The sequence below is a fragment of the Rhea americana genome, unplaced genomic scaffold (genome assembly GCF_003343005.1).
Source record: "Rhea americana isolate MKP2758 unplaced genomic scaffold, rheAme1 scaffold_491, whole genome shotgun sequence".
NCBI classification, from domain to species: domain Eukaryota; kingdom Metazoa; phylum Chordata; class Aves; order Rheiformes; family Rheidae; genus Rhea; species Rhea americana.
In genome coordinates this window covers 62,705-82,384 of record NW_028186636.1, presented here as the reverse complement: position 1 = coordinate 82,384, position 19,680 = coordinate 62,705, and the positions used below count along the sequence as shown (strand labels likewise).

At 37.3% G+C, this 19,680-nt stretch overlaps 1 protein-coding gene across 1 annotated transcript in view; it reads left to right on the top strand.

Moving 5' to 3' along the window:
• Nucleotides 1–19,680, top strand: part of TPO (thyroid peroxidase) — a 47,439-nt gene that overhangs the window by 14,901 nt on the left and 12,858 nt on the right. Inside the window, exons 6-8 of the mRNA XM_085317261.1 lie at nucleotides 4,731–4,860; nucleotides 7,567–7,773; nucleotides 14,230–14,745. Coding sequence (XP_085173387.1) covers nucleotides 4,731–4,860; nucleotides 7,567–7,773; nucleotides 14,230–14,745 — 853 coding nt within the window. The remainder of the gene's footprint in view (nucleotides 1–4,730; nucleotides 4,861–7,566; nucleotides 7,774–14,229; nucleotides 14,746–19,680) is intronic.

The window sequence follows — 19,680 nt, the reverse complement described above, 5'->3', positions numbered from 1 at the left end:
GTAGCCGCATTTGACTTCCAGATGTAGATGATAAGGTTTCCAAAGTACTACTCAGCCAGAAAAGATGCAGGTTTCATTCTGGAGTAGACAGACTATTAAAGAACAACTTCAGAATGTTGATCCCAGAAGAATAAGTGTAAATGCCAGGAAAAAAAAATCCCCCAACAAACAAAAAGGCTCACAACTTTGATCTGCATTTGCAATGAAAAATGGTTGATTTTATGCATATTTTGGGAACTGAGATGATTTTTTAGAGATTTTCACCAGTTTCAAAAAAAACATTGTTGAATAAAAGATAATGAGAAGGCTTACATRTGAAAATACTTATTTACAGGTTCCACAGATGATAGAATACATTAACTCTTAATGTTAAAGGTTATCTTACGTGGAAAGGAAAAGAAAAGGAAAAAATGGAAAAACAGAGAAAAGAGAAAGAGAAAACTCCCYAGTGGTTAGCTAAGATGAAGCTCAGTACAGGTCTCCCCAGATGAGCACCCTTTTCTGAGTGTCTTCTCCAGTGCTGCAGGTGCTTCTCCAAAATATGTTTTTTAAAGAAACTGTATAGTTTACCCTAAAGATCTGTTCAGTCTCCCTACTAGTTGGTCTCRCTCATTAAGCTAATAGCTCTGATTGGAGCATGCTTTGATTAGGTGTGATGTGGAAGTACTAAAGGTCTGATAAACTTTATGCATGTGCATAATTTATTGCTTATTAGCTATCTAAATGACTATTATTTACTATTATTTACTATTATTTACTATTGTTATCTACTCTCTCCCTAATATAAGATCATAAAATAAAAAACTATGAAGCAAGAGGTGAAAAAACAGAGGGCAAGGGGAAGCAAAAAGCTGTTCATACATCGGTGGCAATTGCTTCCTGCAAAACCCAACGTAACARATGTAGTCATATCTTCAGAATCCTCTGGAGCAGGACTGTGAGGACAAGAGCACCTTCAAATACAAGGGAAAAAGATACTTATAATTAGCAGCCTCCAGAWGCATAGGCATAAAACCACAAAGTGAAAGGCAGATGACATTGTTAAAAATGAAAGGGAACAGAGTTGTGAACGAAGGGCCATTAGCATCACCCAGGTTAAGGTACTGCGCMACACAGCGACTGAACAGTGGTAAAAGTCTGCAGTTTTATTAGTCACTCAGTCTGTTTTTATGAGAATGGTCAGTTCTGCTACATCATAAGTGATTTGGAAGAAACATGCCAGATAAACTCTGTGTTGAAAGGGCACAACCTGATATGCGTCAGTGACACAAATCTAACTGTGTGAGTATCCATAAATTCTGCTATGCACTTGCARAGTTGTCTAGAATCCGAAGGAGCAGCTAATATTATATTTGCAATTGACAGCTCCATCAGGACTTGAACACATTGGCCAAGATTCATGCAGTTGAATTTAGGTTCATAGGCTGAGGCTCTTAATTTACAGGCTTGGCTGCTGTAGTCTTTCTCTACAGAGATGGAAAGAAATAGACTCTGCAGTAGGCAAGTGAAAACATCTTTTTCTCTTCGGTGACTGCAGTRCTACTAGGATGTATACAGGAGTTTCAGCCTGGTTTCTAAAACTGAGTAGGATAAATATGATCCATTGAATCTGATATGTCTTTAATCACTGTACTTTACTTTGTATGGTTCTATGCTTACACCAAATCAATGCTTAATGTTGTCATTCAGATTTGGTGRTACTTTAGCCTTTTTGCACTAGACATCTACGGAAGGCCAAAGGCAGCAAAAAGTCAAAAATACAGACTTTGAAACAAGCAAGACAGATCTTTACTTAGTTAAAATCTTTGTGACCCYTTTGAAATTCCTCAAGCTTTACTGAAATATATCAGCTGGAAAGTTCCATTATATACAAACAACATATTCTACTATGTAAATGAGCTTCAAATACTTCTAACATTAAACAAAGTACCAGTCTGTACTTTTTCCTTGCATTTTCCAGAATTTTTTTACTGATACTTTGCTTAATTAGTTCACTTATTTGGGACAAATCAGCTAGATTACAAGGTATTTATTCAGTAGCACTGAGATTACTTTGTTTTAGTGCGATATTCTTAGAACAAAGGCATAAAAGAATAACATATACTTACTCTTCTGTGGAGAATATCAACATTACATCAGGCATTCCCAGCAGTATCATTATTCAGATTTACTAGAAACATATATCAACACATTTTACTTTTCTTTCTGCCTGAAGGGATGTATGTGGATAATAAGCAAAATATATTTGCAACATTATTTTTTAATGAAGAGAGCTGGGAGATAAGGCATGTCCAAACAGCTATTTTTCTTCATTTTTATCTCAACTAAATAGCATTGATCTGTGTGTTTTTAGTGCTCAGTGCAATGAGAAGGGTTTGAAGATAAAGGAATTACAGGTGCTAAAGGACAAGGATCTTACAGTGCAATTAACCCCACTTAAGATTAGCTTTCTAAACCAGTTAGACATCTACCGCAAGCTTACCATTTTGGCTGTTACTAATAATGAGACATAGGATGGGATGATAGGATAGCACTTAGGAATTATCTTTGTCTCTGGTTTGATAGGCAGGAGCTTAGACAGCTAGATTAGRTTTTACACCTAACATTAAGGCAGCTGAGATAACATAGGAGAAATTTCACCTGCAGCATTTCTGTTTCATTGCTGTGCCACCAGACCAGGACGTGATACCTGGTCTGAAAGCCTAAGATCCAAGGCAGTGAGGGTTTGAATGTGGCTCTCCTTGGGGACAGAATGACCTCCTGACAGAATACATTGATTGTAAGGAGGAATTTGGGTATTTCCTTTAGAGTGACTACTTCACTAGTTTAGTAGCAAGTTTCAGAAGATTTCAACGCTTACCAAAAGTTATATCTGTGACAGCTCAGAGCAATATAAAATATGATAGACTCCAATTGTTTAATTATCATATCACATTCATTCATCTTTTTTTTTTTTTTTTTTTTTTTTTTCTACCAGTAGATCCTGAACCTGGGCAGAATATTAAAAGACATAAATGCAAACTGCATAAATGTAAACTGCATCTTAAAACTTCAGGTTCCTCTTAAGAGAGCCAAAACAAAATCTCAACTATGTAATTCCAGTATTTCWTGAGTGAATATAAAGTCCCAGTTCCCATAAACAGAATGTACAGTAATCATATTTGGCTACTTCATAACGGCATGGAAATCATTATTTCAACTGCTCTGGATGAAAACCTTTTTTTAATTCATATAAGAATCCAAGACATTAGCATGTTTTATGTAATAATAAAAAGGCGTCTGAGAAGGGTTCTACTACAGTAACATTCTAGTGAGCTACTAAAATATAAAAGCAATCAGGAGAAAAATCACTGGTTAAGCAGTTAAATTAACATTTCATTATTTTTAATTGAGTGAAATAGCACTACACTATRTGCAGTATTTTACGCAATTTCAATAAAGACAAATCAACTGCAACTAATTTGAATGCTTTATTCAGGCATAMTTCAACCTTCAAGAGTGAATTATCGTGGATAATTAAGTGTATTACTGTACCATATAGCTTTGCAAATTGAGCCTCTTCAGTGTGATGGAGATCAATGGAGTATTAATAAAATAATGAGTCCCTCTTTAGTGTCCCCATAAACACATCAATGTATGTGTTCTGCTGACTGTCTGGCACTTTTCTAGTTCTTTATGTCCCACTTTACATCTCACTTTACAATATTGGTCAAGCAGGTGCCTTGCTAAAATTTTATTTATTCTTTTTAATATAATGTATATTTAGCAATTATGAAATATATTTAACAGGCCACATCAAAAATATGTTCTCTTATTAGGAAAAAATGCATTAGAAATGTTCACAACAAGGAAAATTAGTTGGGTCAAGCCCAGTGGCTATGCCAATAAATAATTTGGAGTGAGGACCGTCCCCTGGCTCTCCAATTAAGTGGTATGACCTGACTCTTATCTATATGGTTAAACCCTCTTTGGAAGAGTGTACTTGCCTACCCTCTTGCAGACCAAATGGGTGCAATCTGGCAAACTGGCATGCACTAATCCCAAGATATGCCCACTCAGACATTATTCAAAGGAATGCTAGCTGGCCTGAGCCAAAAATACGCCAGGGTTAATGTTAACAATTTCACAGCATAGTTACCTGCATGCCACTACTCTGGCTTGTGCATAAGCCATCCAAAAACCGTACCAATTTATTGGTATAGATGTAACCAGAGGGAGCAATGCCACTGACTTCAGTGACGTCAACCAGCGTTCTGCTTCCCTCAGTCCTTTCTTCACAGAGCTTGTTAAATCATTACTTCTGTATGATTAACATCCATCATCAAGACTTAAGGAAATATAATGGAACCCTAGAAGGAAGGTGAAGAAAGTTTAAAAGAAAAGTCTTGATTTCCTATTATTCTAAACAAAAGCATTTTAAAAAATGCCAATAAGAGGCCTGAGTTATATATCCAATTTTCCAAGGGAGGACGACTCTGTTAGGAATCATTATGTTGGTGTTTCAAAGACATCCAAAGGTAACTAGACTGTATTAGAAACATAAGTCAGATAGTAATTTAGTAATTTAACTCTTTACCTTCATTTTGACATTGGCCTGATGACCAGTATTTGTCTTTTCAAAAACAAAATTATCTTATTATGAGGGAAAATTGTCGTCTGACTGCTAATTATTTTCCCTTCAGAATTTTATGGAGTTTTTTTTTCCTTTCCAATTTTCTTTGTTTTTCCAGAGAACATCCTAGGTGGGGAGCATCCAACACAGCTTTGGCTCGATGGCTCCCACCATCCTATGAAGACGGACTGGGCCAGCCCCGCGGATGGAACCCCAATGTCCTATACAATGGAGTCCAGCTGCCCCTGGTGAGACACAGCACCACAAGGTCACACAAAACATTTACACTCGGCTGCAATCATATCTGCCACCATGCATGTGCATTTAAGTTAGTATATCGATCTGCAAAAGAAATTGTCTAATTCAGTTAAGGAGCCATTAGTTTTGCTTAAGTATAGGTTAATCAGCCAAATACTGATAGATCTGCTGCACATGGGATGGAGTAACTCCAAGTAGCAGTTCAGACAGGGGACTGACAGCCTGGGGAGCAGCTTTATTGAAAAGGACCTTGATGGAGAGCAGACTGAGCATGAGCCAGCAGTATGCCCTGCCCTGGTGGCACCAGTGACAGGATAGCCAATAGATCAAGGGTAGTGATTGCTCAGCCTAGGGAAAAAAAAAAAAAAAAAAAGATGCCTGCATTGCAGGGAGTGGGGGAGATCTAGTCAGAGTCTCCCAGTACCTAAAAGGTCACTACAGGAAAGACGGAAGTACTGTCTTCGCAAAGGTGCTCATTGACAGGGCAAGAGGCAATGGCCACAAGTTAGAGGAAATACTGCCTGCATATAAGTTTTTTTTTTTTGTTTTTTTTTTTTTTTTACTGTGAAAAAAATTAGAATAGGTTGCCCAGACAACTGGTCTTTGGAAATATTCAACACTCACTTTGACAGGGGCTCTGAATAACCTGATCTAAGGCAATATTTTCAACAGAAGGTTGGACCAGATGATCTCCAGAGATCCCTTCCAACTCAGACTTTTCAGTGATTTCTTTATGATCCTATGTTTTTATAACGGTGCCTTTATTCTCRGGAAGAACATCTCATTATGAACGTTGCCTGAATAAATACTAAGCAGATAGAAGTGCATGCACGTGCGTGTATGTATGCGTGTGTGTAGATGTATAGCATTGTATCCTAGGTTAGCATACCGCAGCTGAACAAGTATTACTATCAAATCATAATTTCATTTTTTAGATAACCCAAGTTACTGAGCTAAGAAGGCACTGTAATATTTGTGCATTTTAGAGGCTCATTTAATTATAAAATAGCAACACTGCTGTAAGGGGAAGTTTGAACAAAAACATTTACCTAGGGAACTGGGAAAAAAATTCCCCATGTGCAATGTGAAATGGGCTGGTTTTGCTATTTCTGGTTTGTTGTCACTGTTTTGCAACATAACTTTTAATAGATTCACAAAGTCTTGTTATTTTAACCATCATATATTTAGTAAGGACGAGAAAGAATTTGCTGTTAATGTGACTTTTAACTCCTGTTACTGATTAAATACCATTGTCTCTAAGCTACACAATATAGTGCTTAATGTTTAAAATCTGACATTTACCTGAGTTACTTTACAGTAGATGGCACAAACTGCCTGTTTCCAGATGTATTATGATGTGTGCTAGCTAGTGAAGTGAAACACACTAAACCAAAACTTATCTCATAGCACAGTCTGATCGTATTTGTTGCATAACATCAGCAAGCTTCTCTGCTATATTTTAAAGTAGGATAAAACCAGTGCCAGGAATTCTATTAGCTGGTTTTTCTCATTTGCAAAATTAGATTTTTTTGTACTTTTAGCTATCCACCTATTTCTTTTAAATGGCATCATGCAAATAACATGAAGGTAAGTGATAAGTGTGAGGATWATATATAGCAGTATTATAACACAGCATAGCTGTGCAAATTAACAGTGATAAGAAAATCTTACTAATTGCAAGAAGAAATGTTGTGTTTTGTGATTACCAAAGCTATTCAAACACTGATATAAGGATCTGTATTTCTGATGAGCTCCGTGGTGCCACATGTCTCCTCTATTTCAGTATAAAGCCTGATGCTACTAAACAGTCCCGTGTGGCCTCCTGGCCAAGTCTATTTAACTGCTCTTGCTTTATATTTTCATTACACATCTCTTCTAGTTATGATAGCCTCTACGACTCCACTTCAGAATACGTGCTGCCCTTTCAGCAGCTCGGCTTCTAAGGCAGCTGCTGTGTATGGGGGAATTTTGCAGCATGGAAGAGGAATCCGTGAATGACAACGATACTCTTGTCGACACGCACTGACGGCTGRTTTTGCTCTGATGGTTTTGGTTGGTTGTTAGTGTAGGTTGGCCATTTGGTGTAGATGTCTCCACATGCTGCCCCTCATCCACRTCTCTGTGTTCAGAGAAGGGCTCCTGAAATATGTTCTAGCTTCTCTCTGCCTGGGAAAATGAAGTAGAGCTTCAGCTWCTATTTATTTGCAACCTAGCCTGTCTCCTCTCAGACTGAATAAGCTGATCCATTTATGCACGGAACAGTGTGGAGCCTCTGTGCATCTCCACTGACTTCAGGTTGCCCTGCAAACTGAGTCCATTTGTTAAATGAGTAGAAAACAGAATAAATAGAAAGAGAACTTAGACACTCTAAAAGAAACACATGGTTTTCAAAATTCTGTGGAAAAAAAACAGATCAAAGATATGATGCTCATTTGGCAAATACATAGRAAAACTCAGCTGAAACATCTTTGAATCTGCTCATGGCACCAATACCTCAGCTTCTGAACAGAAATATCAGCCTGTCAGAGGGTTAGGGTCTTTTTTAAGTAAACCATTAAAGTATTCCACARCATAAAGTATTCCAAGGAAAAGAAAGATAGCTTTTATCACTACTCCTCCTGCTTTTTAGTGTTTTATCATTTTGTGAGAGGTAGATGTTACTTGGCACTCAAGGTAAATTAGTTCTTTTTTCCCAGGTTCGTGACGTGACAAGAAAAATTATTCATGCGTCCAATGAGGCTGTTACTGAAGACAACTTATATTCTGATATTATTATGGTCTGGGGACAATACATTGATCATGACATTGCATTCACACCTCAGAGCACAAGTAGAATTACCTTTCTAACTGGAGTAGAGTGCCAGATGACATGTGAAAATCAAAATCCATGCTTTCCAATACAGGTAAGATGATTTTAAATGCATTTGTTCAAGAGAAACTCTAGTCTCTAAACAGGTAAATAATGTAAAATACATTAGTGATATACATACACTGAAGTAACTGTAAAAGAAATCTAGAAATAATAAAGCAGAAAATGACAGAAATACTGCCATGCATTGCAGCCACTAAATGAAGCTAAGTTGTTTTGTAGAGATAAATAAGTTTCTCTGTGTAGAGAAAATAAAATATAGCTAAGATATTTAGTGCAAATATCATACTTTTCTATTTCTCAAGTTTATGTTGCAGAGAAATCTTATTACCCCAGAAAAGAATGTTATTGTTCTCATGCTTCAAGGTTTTGAGTTCCATTGAGGAAAATAGGCACGTAGTCATAAATAATTCTGTTTTTAAATTGCCAGCTAGATAAAGTGAAGGGATCTTAACTTTACTCAGTGAAAGCAAAGATATTTCCAGCAGCTAATAAAAACTTCTGAAAAGAGACATCTTTTCAATATATGTATAAAATATTCTTAGGGGGTTGCTGAGACTTATATCCTTGCTTTGAGTAGATGGAAAACATGAATTCAAATCTTGTTACTGGGTTAGAAGAAACATAAATTGATATAAATACAGGATCCTGTATTCCTCTCTGATTAATTTGTAAGTATGGTCATTCTTTCAAGTAGAAAGCAAGTAGCAAAATCAAACCACTTCTTTATGATACCAGGAAGGACCCCCAACCCCTGCAAGCAGCCTGTCCGCCACCTCATACTGCGGCGCGAGCGTGACAGTTTCTGTCCTTGGCATGCCCTAGTTTCAGTCAAGAGCAAATTCAATGACTTTCCTTAGTAGGAAATCAAGCTGGAGCTTGATTACTGAGCAACTTCAGTATCTGTTGAAGCCAGAGTATGGTATAGATTCAGTCACAATAGAAAATGATTTCCCCTAACAAAATGTAATTGATAAATACTCTCATTTTGCTGTAAGTTCCTCATTCCACTTACATTAAACTTAAAGGAAAATATTCTACAAATTGTAATGGRAACTGAATCAGGTCCTGTGTTGGAAGATGGCTCGTCTTCCATTGTGCTTTTGATTCTCTAGTCAAAAGATGGCTAAGTGAAACTAATGACTTTCTGCAGCTTTACAGACTTGTTGAAGAATCACATTTCCAGGACACATTAGAAGTATCACATTACAGCAACTTGGTTTAGCCAAAACAGTTCCAATTACAGGGATTCTTCCATAGCCCTGACAAAAATCTCTGGGGTGCTATTTGTCTCAAATTTCCAYCTGGAACAAGAAATTATTTACTCTGTTTATGCTCTTAAGCAATATCCTTGGAAACTTTCCCGTTCCCAAAGTCACATCATGAGAGCCTAGGGCAGAAGTCCAACAGGCTTCATGTAATGTGAAGAGGGAGTTGGAGTGCATCTCCACCATATGACAAAATGTGGCCGTGCCTTCTCTCCCATTTAAGAAAAAAAATCATTTTGCTTATTACTTAAAAAGGCATCAGTCTTCAGAGCCTTATATTTTGTGTTTATAACTTTTTTTTTCTTTGAAACAGTAAATGGTATTGATCTTTACATGCAAAGAACACATTTTTTATTGCTAAGTAGATTTTCAAAATGAGAATAGACTCATTCTGTTGTCCATAACTTGAATCAAATGTGGATCACAAGTATTATAGCAGTCTAGTCATTGAATCCTGACTAATTCAAACTGCCTAGAAATCCCATCTGTTTAAAAAGTAGGTTATTTAAGGGACCTTCTAAGAAGGATGCCAAGGCTAACATTCATCTGTCAGCATCATTGCAGTACATTGCAATACAGAGAAGAAAGCTGCATAGGTTACTGTGGCATATACACATAAGTGCATGCTTCAGTGCTCTRAATATGGGACATATTTTTAGTATCTATCTTGGAGTTGCAAAGAGGTTCATCATAGAGTTTCAAGCCTGCACCTGAACGCAAACTATGAGTACATGTAATACACCCAGCCTTGAACCTAGTCTAGGAGCTGCTCCTGCTCAGTAGTATAGCCTAGCACAGAAATGGTCTCAAGACATATTCGGGGCTACCATGGGGACTTACATGTGTCTGGTACTCAGAATGGCTGTGAGGGAGGCCATACAAAGAACTTTAGACATGATGCATTAAGACAAATTTCCCAACTTTGGGCTCTGTTACTTGACCACAGCCTCATGAGTCAGTTCCATTTTGTTATTATTCCATTATTCAYAGCTTAAAGAAGGGCATATGAAGATGGATGTTCTTTGGCTTTTATCATATTGTATGTCAAGCACTTCATGACTGCTTTTGTCAAAGACAAAGAATAAATATTGTATTAAAAAAAAGAGAAAAGTGGTAGTTGATTAGTGCAACCAAAGGAGCTATTTTTCAAGCTCTGAAGTAAAGAGCTAATAATAATTCCACATAGAATCGATTTTCTCCCGAAATTTTAAGTAGGTAAAGTTCTTCATCTCTACCTGTTAAATAAACATTTGGAAAMCAGCAAAGGTTAGGGTTTTTTACATTCATTTTATATAAAAAGCAACTGTGGCTAGTTGCCAAAGACAGGGAAGCCAATAGCATATTATTCATCAATGTAAATGTAGAGGCTGCAATTTGCACTCTTCCTGTATTCCTAGAATGGCAGCACCSAAGGGAAAATTCATCCACAGAAGAAGACAACAGTGCTTAGCACTACAAGCCTTCTCTGGGGGGGTTGCTGGGAAAAGGAAGTTTCTTAGGCTACTGGAAGATGTCTGGAAAATGTTCTGAGTCAGTGCAATTCAACTGAGAGTTGAAAGTTGCAGTAGTGTATTAATATTTATAACAAGTGTAGGTAAATGATTCATAGGTTGGCAGGAACCATTATGATTTTATATTCCGGATATTTTYGTAATAAAGGCTATAGAATTCTGCCCAATGATTCTTGCATCAAGCCTGTAGCTTCTGATGGAGCCTGAACAGCCATTTTCTGTATCTCTTCAGACTCCTACAGTATGAAAAAAAGATGAAAAAAACACTATCTTTAGTTTGTACTTTTTTTAAAGCAGCCTGACACATAGAACTGGGATACTGAGACAGTTTGTTATTCCTCAGATGATTATTTCAGATTAGAGCTGAGACATAAYGAAGCGTTAGAAAGACTTCCATGGGAGAGATACTGTCTTTATTCACTGTTAATTACATTGTTGACATTAAGATAGGCACAAAGCCATCATAAGATACAATCCTGAAAAGCTTCTAGTCAAAATAGTTCAGATACAAAAAGGTAGTAAAGAAACAGAGGCACAGAAAAGTGAAGTGATTTGCAAAAGATGACATGTAACATGACAGGTTACTGTCTAAGCTATAGATGGATCAGTCTGTGTGTGTTCAACAACTRCTGAAGTGAATATCCTCCTTTTTCTGCTGTATTTCAGAGGTAGCAACTCACTGTCAGATGAGACCATTGACTCTTCTCCAAACTTTGCGTGCACAAATACAGACTTGTTTCCCTTAACCGGCAAGCTTTCATAAACCGTAAACTATTTTTTTAAGGCTGTAGCCATAATTCTTTTACAAGGAGACCATTTCCCACAGAGCAAATTCATGATAACAAAGGCTTTTCTTAACGGAAATAACAGAAATAACAGTTTAGCCATTGTGGAGCACTGAAACAATTAGTGCCCCTCATTTTGCTACACATCAAAAGAATTTCACCGTAAGCAGGTTCCACTGTGCGTATATAACAGTTTAAATCAATGTGCAGCTATACCAAGAAAACTGTTGTAGCCAAAGAGTTTTTTTGTTGTGATTCTTCRTTTTCTCCTAGAATTATACATGGTGAAGAAAAAAATGATATGAATATTCTTTATTAGTTTTGAAGAAAAATGTGATTCTATACCCATTTCAGTAGAAAAAAGATCTTTTCTTCTCAGGTTATTTTTGATGTCATCTGGATAATAACATAAYGAACCTCTCATTTGCACATTCAGCTGCTGGGTGCACACTGCTTATCCCATGAAAAGGAAAAGGACTACATTATGCAGTTCTGCCAGTCCCTTAATGTTCATTACTGCTGGTTTTCTCCATTGGGGCACAAGATGATTTGAATTAAAATTGCAGAGGCAGTTAACCAAAAATTGTTCACTATGAGTTTCATACACTGTTGATACGTTCTATTGTAAGCTTCTTTGTTTAACATCTTAAAGGCAGCRTATACATTTCTTTCTCAGTGATACCTGAATTCTTCCAGTCTTTCCTGATAACTAGGAGYAGGAGGCACCCAAATGAACACAACACTGTGTCTGCAGGCTCAGAAGGAGCTGTATTCTTCATGAGAGAAGAGCTTTTTGCTTACATTACCAGCTGAAGAAAGAAGCCGCAGACACTGCAAGAGACTTAATAATAAACACTGAACAGAAAAGCCAAAGCAGAGAAATTACAAATTTCAGCAACAAGTGAAAGTAATAAAAAGCAACATAAACTGCGTACATCCTTCAGAAATTGTTCAAGCCTAACTGGTGAAGAAAACTTTATAGAATTTCTTTACCAAGCAACAGTTGAAAAATAAATGAGGCCCTTTCTTAACCTAAGTGATTTCCTGGTACCAATTCCTTCTTCCATGTGTTCTCAGTAGTAAGAAAATATTGTTTGGTATAATGTAGGGGGTAATGTAGGGGGTAATGAGTTTATTATTAAATGAAGTTCTTGAATTCCATTGCTAAGTTGTCTTAGTCTTTTTAACCCCAGTTTGATGACTGTTCTATCTTCACAGGCTAAATTGTTAAAAGTATAAAGAAGAAATTGTATAATTTTATGTAACATCTGCAGTATTCAGTCTCTTCTGCCAAAGACTTTTCAAAAATGAAGAGCAAGCAGACAGAATGCAAAGAAAAAGGATTAGATCAGGTTTCTGTACAAAACAGATTCGTTTGCTCTTGGTCAAATGTTGGAAGATTTTTTTTTCTGGGATATTTCAGTATCTTTAGTAAGTTTTACTGTACCTATTTCATGTTTATCAGTGGATAAGAAAACCCTAGATTTATATTCTGTGAAACTCAGACTCCATGATTTTTACAACATTTTTAATTCAGGTTAATCTTTTTTAAACTCTTTGAATGGACACATTTTTATGTCTCTTTATGGGTGCACAATGATGTTTCTAAATGACTTTAGAAATAATATGGTTTTCAGAGAGAGTTCATGAAGTCAAATCAGTATTTGGGGCAGGTTTAGCTCAGTTGGTTAGAGCATGGTGCTACTAATGGCAAGGTCGCAGGTTCAATCCCCGCATGGGCTAYGCTGARGGTTGGACTAGGTGATCTCCAGAGGTCCYTTCCAACCTTACTATTCTATGATTAGAGAATGCAGATAGTTTTTRATCATTTCATAAACCTGACTGCTTATAGTTTAGTGAGGAACTCCTTTCTTTTAAATAGTCTTGCTGGCCTGAGCTTTCCTCTTCGATATCCTACAATGTGAAGAAAACCTTTCTCCCACTGTCCTTTCTCTCCTCCTCCAATACCTCTGCTCACCTCCCCCCTCCTCTTAAGTTATTCACATAGTATTTTCAGTCCCATGGCAAAATTTCTACCTTTCCAGTTTGGCCTGTGTTCTCCCCTAACCCATTACCTGTCTGCAAGATCCCCTTCCATAACACCTCCACGTGTGTCCCACACCCTTTAGCTCTGTGTGGGATAGCTGACTAACCTACAGGCTCGTTCGGTCTGTGTCCATGCTGACTAACAGGCCAACACACAGGTGCTGGATGACCAATTGGCCTCAGGCTCTTGGTCGTGTGCGGGTCAACTTGATAAAGGACCTTCCATCTTTAGGCATGACTTTAGGCAGCCTTTCTTATTTTATAAAGATTGTCAGCATTTAGTATTTGTAAGACAGCTGTCCCTGTAAAATTATGTGGGGGAATATCAGTGAAGGACTGGCAGAAGGCAAACAGTGAATAATTGCATATCCTTTTTTTACCTTAGGAAACTGGGATAAATTTGTGTATTGAAGCAAAGATTTTTAAAAGCACTGCCGCAAACAGAARAACTCTTCATTATATTTTTATACACACATGTAAACCTGCTGCTTCACTTGGTATTCAGGAGAACRTAATTTGCCCAGATGTTCACATCTTCACTATGATACATTCCATGACRAATTTTATAATTGTGAAGCTAGGCCAATTCACATATAGAAATGTACAAAAGGGCTTATAGTAACTTGCTTTCGTGACAGAGTAAGGGCTTTGTTTTACTTTTTTATTATTTCTATTTTTGCTGAAATATGGTTAAATAATCTTTTTACTTAAACCTGAGGGAGACAGAAAAAAATTTTGCAAGTTTAGAAAATGCCACTACAATGGATGAGATCTGAGCAACTCAAAACTGAAGCAGAGGATGGAAATTTTTGAACACGTCAATTCAGCATCCACAGCTATGTGACCTTCACCTCAGAAGATATCTGTTTTTATTCCACAGGTAACCACGAATGATACATTATCCAATGGGATGGGTTGCATGCCCTTTTACCGTTCCTCTCCTGCATGTGGCACTGGCGACCACGGTATTCTCTTTGGAAATCTGTCAGCATTAAATCCAAGACAACAGATTAATGGCTTAACTTCTTTTCTTGATGCTTCTACTGTCTATGGCAGTACCCCTGCTGCTGAAAACAAGCTAAGAAATTTAACAAGCAGCGAAGGGCTCCTTAGAGTAAACCTGAAATATTATGACAACAGTCGGGAATACCTGCCCTTTGTAGACCTGATCCCATCCCCCTGTGTGCAAGACTCCAACGTGAGCGAAGGTGAGAGGATTGAATGCTTTCTGGCTGGGGACAGCCGATCGAGCGAGGTCTCCTCYCTGGCAGCTATGCACACGTTGTGGCTGAGAGAGCACAACCGCCTGGCCCGAGCCCTGAAAAGCATGAACAGACACTGGAGCCCTGAGACTGTGTACCAAGAAGCACGGAAAATTGTCGGTGCTCTACATCAGGTTGGCTGCTTATTTGCTTATCAATATTTTGCAGTGAATATCTTAGAACAGAACAAATTACAAAATTTCAAATATGTTTCTGTGRGTGGTTTTGGAGATCACGTTACCTTTTCTTTGCCATCTATTTCTGACCTATAAATTTGTCATGTTAAGAGCCCATTCTGTTCTCCAGTTTTGTGAATGCACTTTCTTTGTCCATAAGTTTTTCAGATCCCAGATCTCRGCACTTTGATCTTTATGGCAATTTCTATTCTGCTTCATCTTCAAACTTCTCCCATGTATATCTAGGCTACTGAAATCTAAAGAGACCTTTTCAGATGCAGTTCTTTGTAGTATTTTTAGTAAAGGAAATAAGTAAAAAGTAACATCTCTGCATTTACATAGTGCTCAAGATATTTGCTTTCTCATAGGTATTATATAAACAAATAACTTCCTGTAAAAAAACATCTGTGGAATTCTCAGTGCCATGTTAATGTGTAAACTTCAGGGGCTACTCTTGATACATGAGAGGGAGAAATCAATATGGAAAAAATAAAGGAGAAAAGAAAGTCCATGTGAATGTTTATATTAACCCAGTGAATAGGAAAACCTATTTCTTCTCAGCATTTTCCTATTTTTTCCCCAAAATAGTGATGCAAACTCTAACTTATTTTTCTTCACAGTTAAAGTTTATATATTCAGTGTGAACAACTTCTGTTCTTACAGACCTCCATGTGATCTGGGCTATCCCTATCATACCTGAACCAGAATGAAAACATTCAATGAGAATCCTCTTGTATAATTTGTAGTAAAAGGAGTATAGTCATTCTTTTTAGAATTTTAATTCTCTGCGGTATTTTAAATCAAATATATCTTAGAAGTAAAGTAGCACACTGAATTTTTTATTAAAGTATGACAATGAGTTCTGAAAAAGTTAAAAATCTCGATTTAAACATTTATCAAGTATCAAGTACAAAGGGCAGAYGATTCACTCTGCATTCTGAATTTGATCCCAGAAGATATTTGTTTACTTTAGTATTTTGCCATCACTGTGTTCTACTTGCTCATGGCGTTGGAGGCAGGAAGCTCTGGGAGCAGCATGGCCCAGGAGGACTCCTCCAGTGCTAGCCTGATAGACAGGAGGATGCTGCGGCTCCCTGTCCTCAGGTCCAACCAGTATGAAGCTGAGTGCTGTGCCATTAATTTGAGTATTTACAGTCAAACAACCTTTCATCCCCTTTCCCCTCTGTTTCCCCAGCTTGTTCCTCCCCAGTCCATCTCAGTCCTTCCCTTTCCCCACTTTTAATCCATTCCTAATTTCTTATCATGTTTCACACATTTTCAAAATCTCCTTAAAACATCCCATGCAAGGTTCTGTGCAGCCCCCAGATGCTCTTCTCATTGCAGCATGATCCCTACACCCCTGCCGGCCATCACCCCTTTAGTCTGCTTGGCATTCGGGGCAGAGTTTCTTTCGTTGGCTTATCCCTGCAGGTTTCACAGCTGGCCCACCGTCGGTCCATGCGCTCCATGGTGGCCCCAGGGACAGCTGCTGGTGGCCCCTTTTTGCCCAGTAGGTTGCCTAGGCTCCTGCACCTCCCCTTGCTCCTCCAGCTCCTCCAGTCCGTGGTGGCTTTGTACTTGCTGTGATTGCCCTTACTCACGTAACCATACTGATGCTACTTATTACAATCCRTGATACTGAGTAAGCAATATCAGAATCAGAATACATTGGAGACTAGAGGACTTTCACATGCTTTCTTATTCTTAGAAACAGATTTTTTGGTACCAAATGGAGGCTCCTCTGGAAGAAAAAWTGAGGCAGGGAAGGAAGATTTCACTATTATGATAAAATTCTTTTCCTTTTTTCTGCTACAGTTTTCAATCAGCAGAATATGCAGAACATATCCTTTAAGATACCYCCTTCATTCTTTTACATGCTGTTATTTGCACTTAGAGTAAATAATTTCAGAAAAGTAGCACACTTCATTTAATTCTATTTAGTCAGTCCTTTTAAAAAAAATGGCTTTAATATTTTTGCTCTTTTCTTCACTTTAACCATGTCAGGTCCTCTACTGTAAATGGGCTGTTTACTTTAAAATAATTGCTTTGTCAGGTCAGAACGGTTGTTAGCACTTGTTAGAGGAAAARAATAAATCCAAAAGTGGGGCTCTATGCATTCAAATATTTTTAATTTCTGCTCAGTAACATCATGGCCTGAAAGCAAATACTTTGTGCAAGGCAATTCACTGCATGAATCTGGGCTGCTMATCATCTCCACTGGTATCACACACTAATGAGATTTGCCCGTGGCTCATTAGAAATGTGTTTGAATTATATCTAGCTAGTTCAGAAACATTAGCTCAAGAGATGTAATTGGAGTATCTCTATTAGTGTGGTATGATAGCCAGTACACTAATGACAGCTCTAGTCAAAGTTACTTTAGATTTCCACTCAAAAACTTTGTATCAGTTGCTATACATTTCTAAAATGTAGCATTTCTCTCTTTTTGGAATGAATTACTTCCAAGTGTAATTTTTGCCTGTAGGTGTRTAATTATAGAGAACTGAACAAAAAACCTTTCCTTCTTTCTGGAATAAGGAAACTGAAAAATATATCTCTCTAGATTATACTTTTCCTCCTAAATGTTTTTTGGTAGTATAAATAGCTCTAARACAGGGATATAATAATAAAAATTTGACAAAATTACCAAACACGTAACAAGTGTCTGTYGATATCCTGGACAAAACTGCTTTTTTGGATGTTTTAGGCATTGCAGTAATAGTACAACTGTGAGTATATTTCGCTTATAGGTAGTAGTTTATCTATGCCACACAGTGGTTAATTCTCTCTTTGTTTTTTGTATGAACCACACATGCTTAACTATAGGAGTATTAACTTTGCAGTATGCTGTAGTAAAAATATATGTCCTGATTCACCCAGTGTTTTATGCAAAAACATTTTTTTTCTTTGGTATTTACTAACTGAAATGAAATTGATTCCTTGTTTTAATTATGCCTGTTTTGACCTGAGAAAACAGAATGAGGAGAATCAGGACACCTCCTTTTGAATGTTCTGAAATAAAATAGTTTAAATTTGTTTCCTTTAAAGAAATAAAAAAATGTAGGAAAAATAGGGAGACAAAATCTCACTTATGGAACTGCTATTACTATCTTTAACATTGCTATCTTATATGTACATAGTTTTGCAGGATGCAATTGCATACACTTGTACTAGTACTTGCAGAGGCAGTTTGCTCTGATTTGCCATTTAGACTGGGAAAGTCAATGAGGTGGCACTAGTCAGAGAGCGAAGCAGTTCTGTAGATCAATCTGAATCAAATACTATTTGGTTTATTATGGTATCTGCTCAGAGAATCATCACTGAAATAACTCTGTTACTGTCAGTTGATCCYACCTATAACTGACAACTGCACTCAGTTTGCAGGATGTATATAACCTTTTCACTTACTTCTACATCTGCTTGTGCTCTCTGAGCTTCTTCCATCCCTCCCTCCCTAAGACCAGTGTCTTAGGTGTTGGTTGAAGGTGAGTCTCCCACAAGGCCAGCATTCTTTAACTTAACTAAAATTATTTGCTTTATCATTGCTAATTGGGATTAAATTTGTTTGTGAAATTGGAGGACTAAACTTGAGCTTAAACTCTATGAAATTATAAAGGTCAAGAGTTATTGACTGGGCTATAAACTAAAGTTTAATAATCTGTTCATTATTTATTAAAATTTGAGCTATCATGTAATCACTCTTTATGAAAGCATTTAGAACTTCAATATCATCTGTAATCCTTTAATATTTATAGAGTACACCAAGGACTTCAAATCAACTCTGCAYGACACTTTAATGTGCTAAACATCATTGCTGTGTTTGGTGGTTTCTGTTATTTCTGCATTCTTTCTCAAAAGCAGGTGGTTCATTTAATTGGCTCGACAATAATTCGATGACATACTACTCCTTTGCAGTTATCGCTGGCCAATGGCCAAGACAAGTTGCACTTTTGGAATTGCTTATTCTCATGATAGTTCATGTATTTTTACATTCTTTTTTCCACCCTTATTTTTATCTTCTTTTTCTATCTCTTTCTCCCCATTAATAACTACTGTGGAAAATACTGGGGAGGAAGTAGTCTGCTGAGCCTGATGAGAAAGGAATAGGTACTTTTGTATCTTTAACACTGCACACACATAACTTAATTTGAAATACATTTTCATAAAAACAGAAAATTTCACAGAAATATTCTGAAATTATGTAACCTATTTCAAATATACTAATACGTGGCTGACTTTTTGGGGTGCTTCCCCCTCTGGAGGCAAACCTCGCCAAGGTGCCCACAGAGAGAGCCCTGCTGTAAGTCTGTCTGCTGAATAGGAAGGACACTGCCTCTCGCATGAATGGCCCGTTTAATCTTACCTACTAGTATTTTTGCAGGTAAGTGTTCAACTACCTTGTTATACATAGTGTACACATGATTCAAGCTGTGGTATAAAATGTGTARGAAACCTTTTCTGACTAATACTACCACTTTCTGCCTCTGTTTTTCATGAATTATTTTTAGACAAGAACATTCTTTTACTTTCACAGACGAAACTCAATGTTGAAGCAGCTCTGTGTTGAAACAAAATATTATGCTTATTTATGCCAAATAGGAAAGGAAATAAAAATTTCAAATCATTCTCTCAGTGCAGTGAGTGTATGCAAAAGATTTTTAACAAAAATAATTTTGATGTTTGCCAGCTGTTTGCACCTTCACAGAATCACAGAGTGGTTGTGGTTGGAAGGGACCTCTGGAAATCATCTAGTCCAACCCCCATGTTCAAGCAGGGTCATCTAGAGCACATTGCACAGGATCGCAACCAGGCAGGTTTTGAATATCCCCAGAGAAGGAGACTCCACAGCCTCTCTGGGCAACCTGTTCCACTGCTCTGTCACCCTCACAGTAA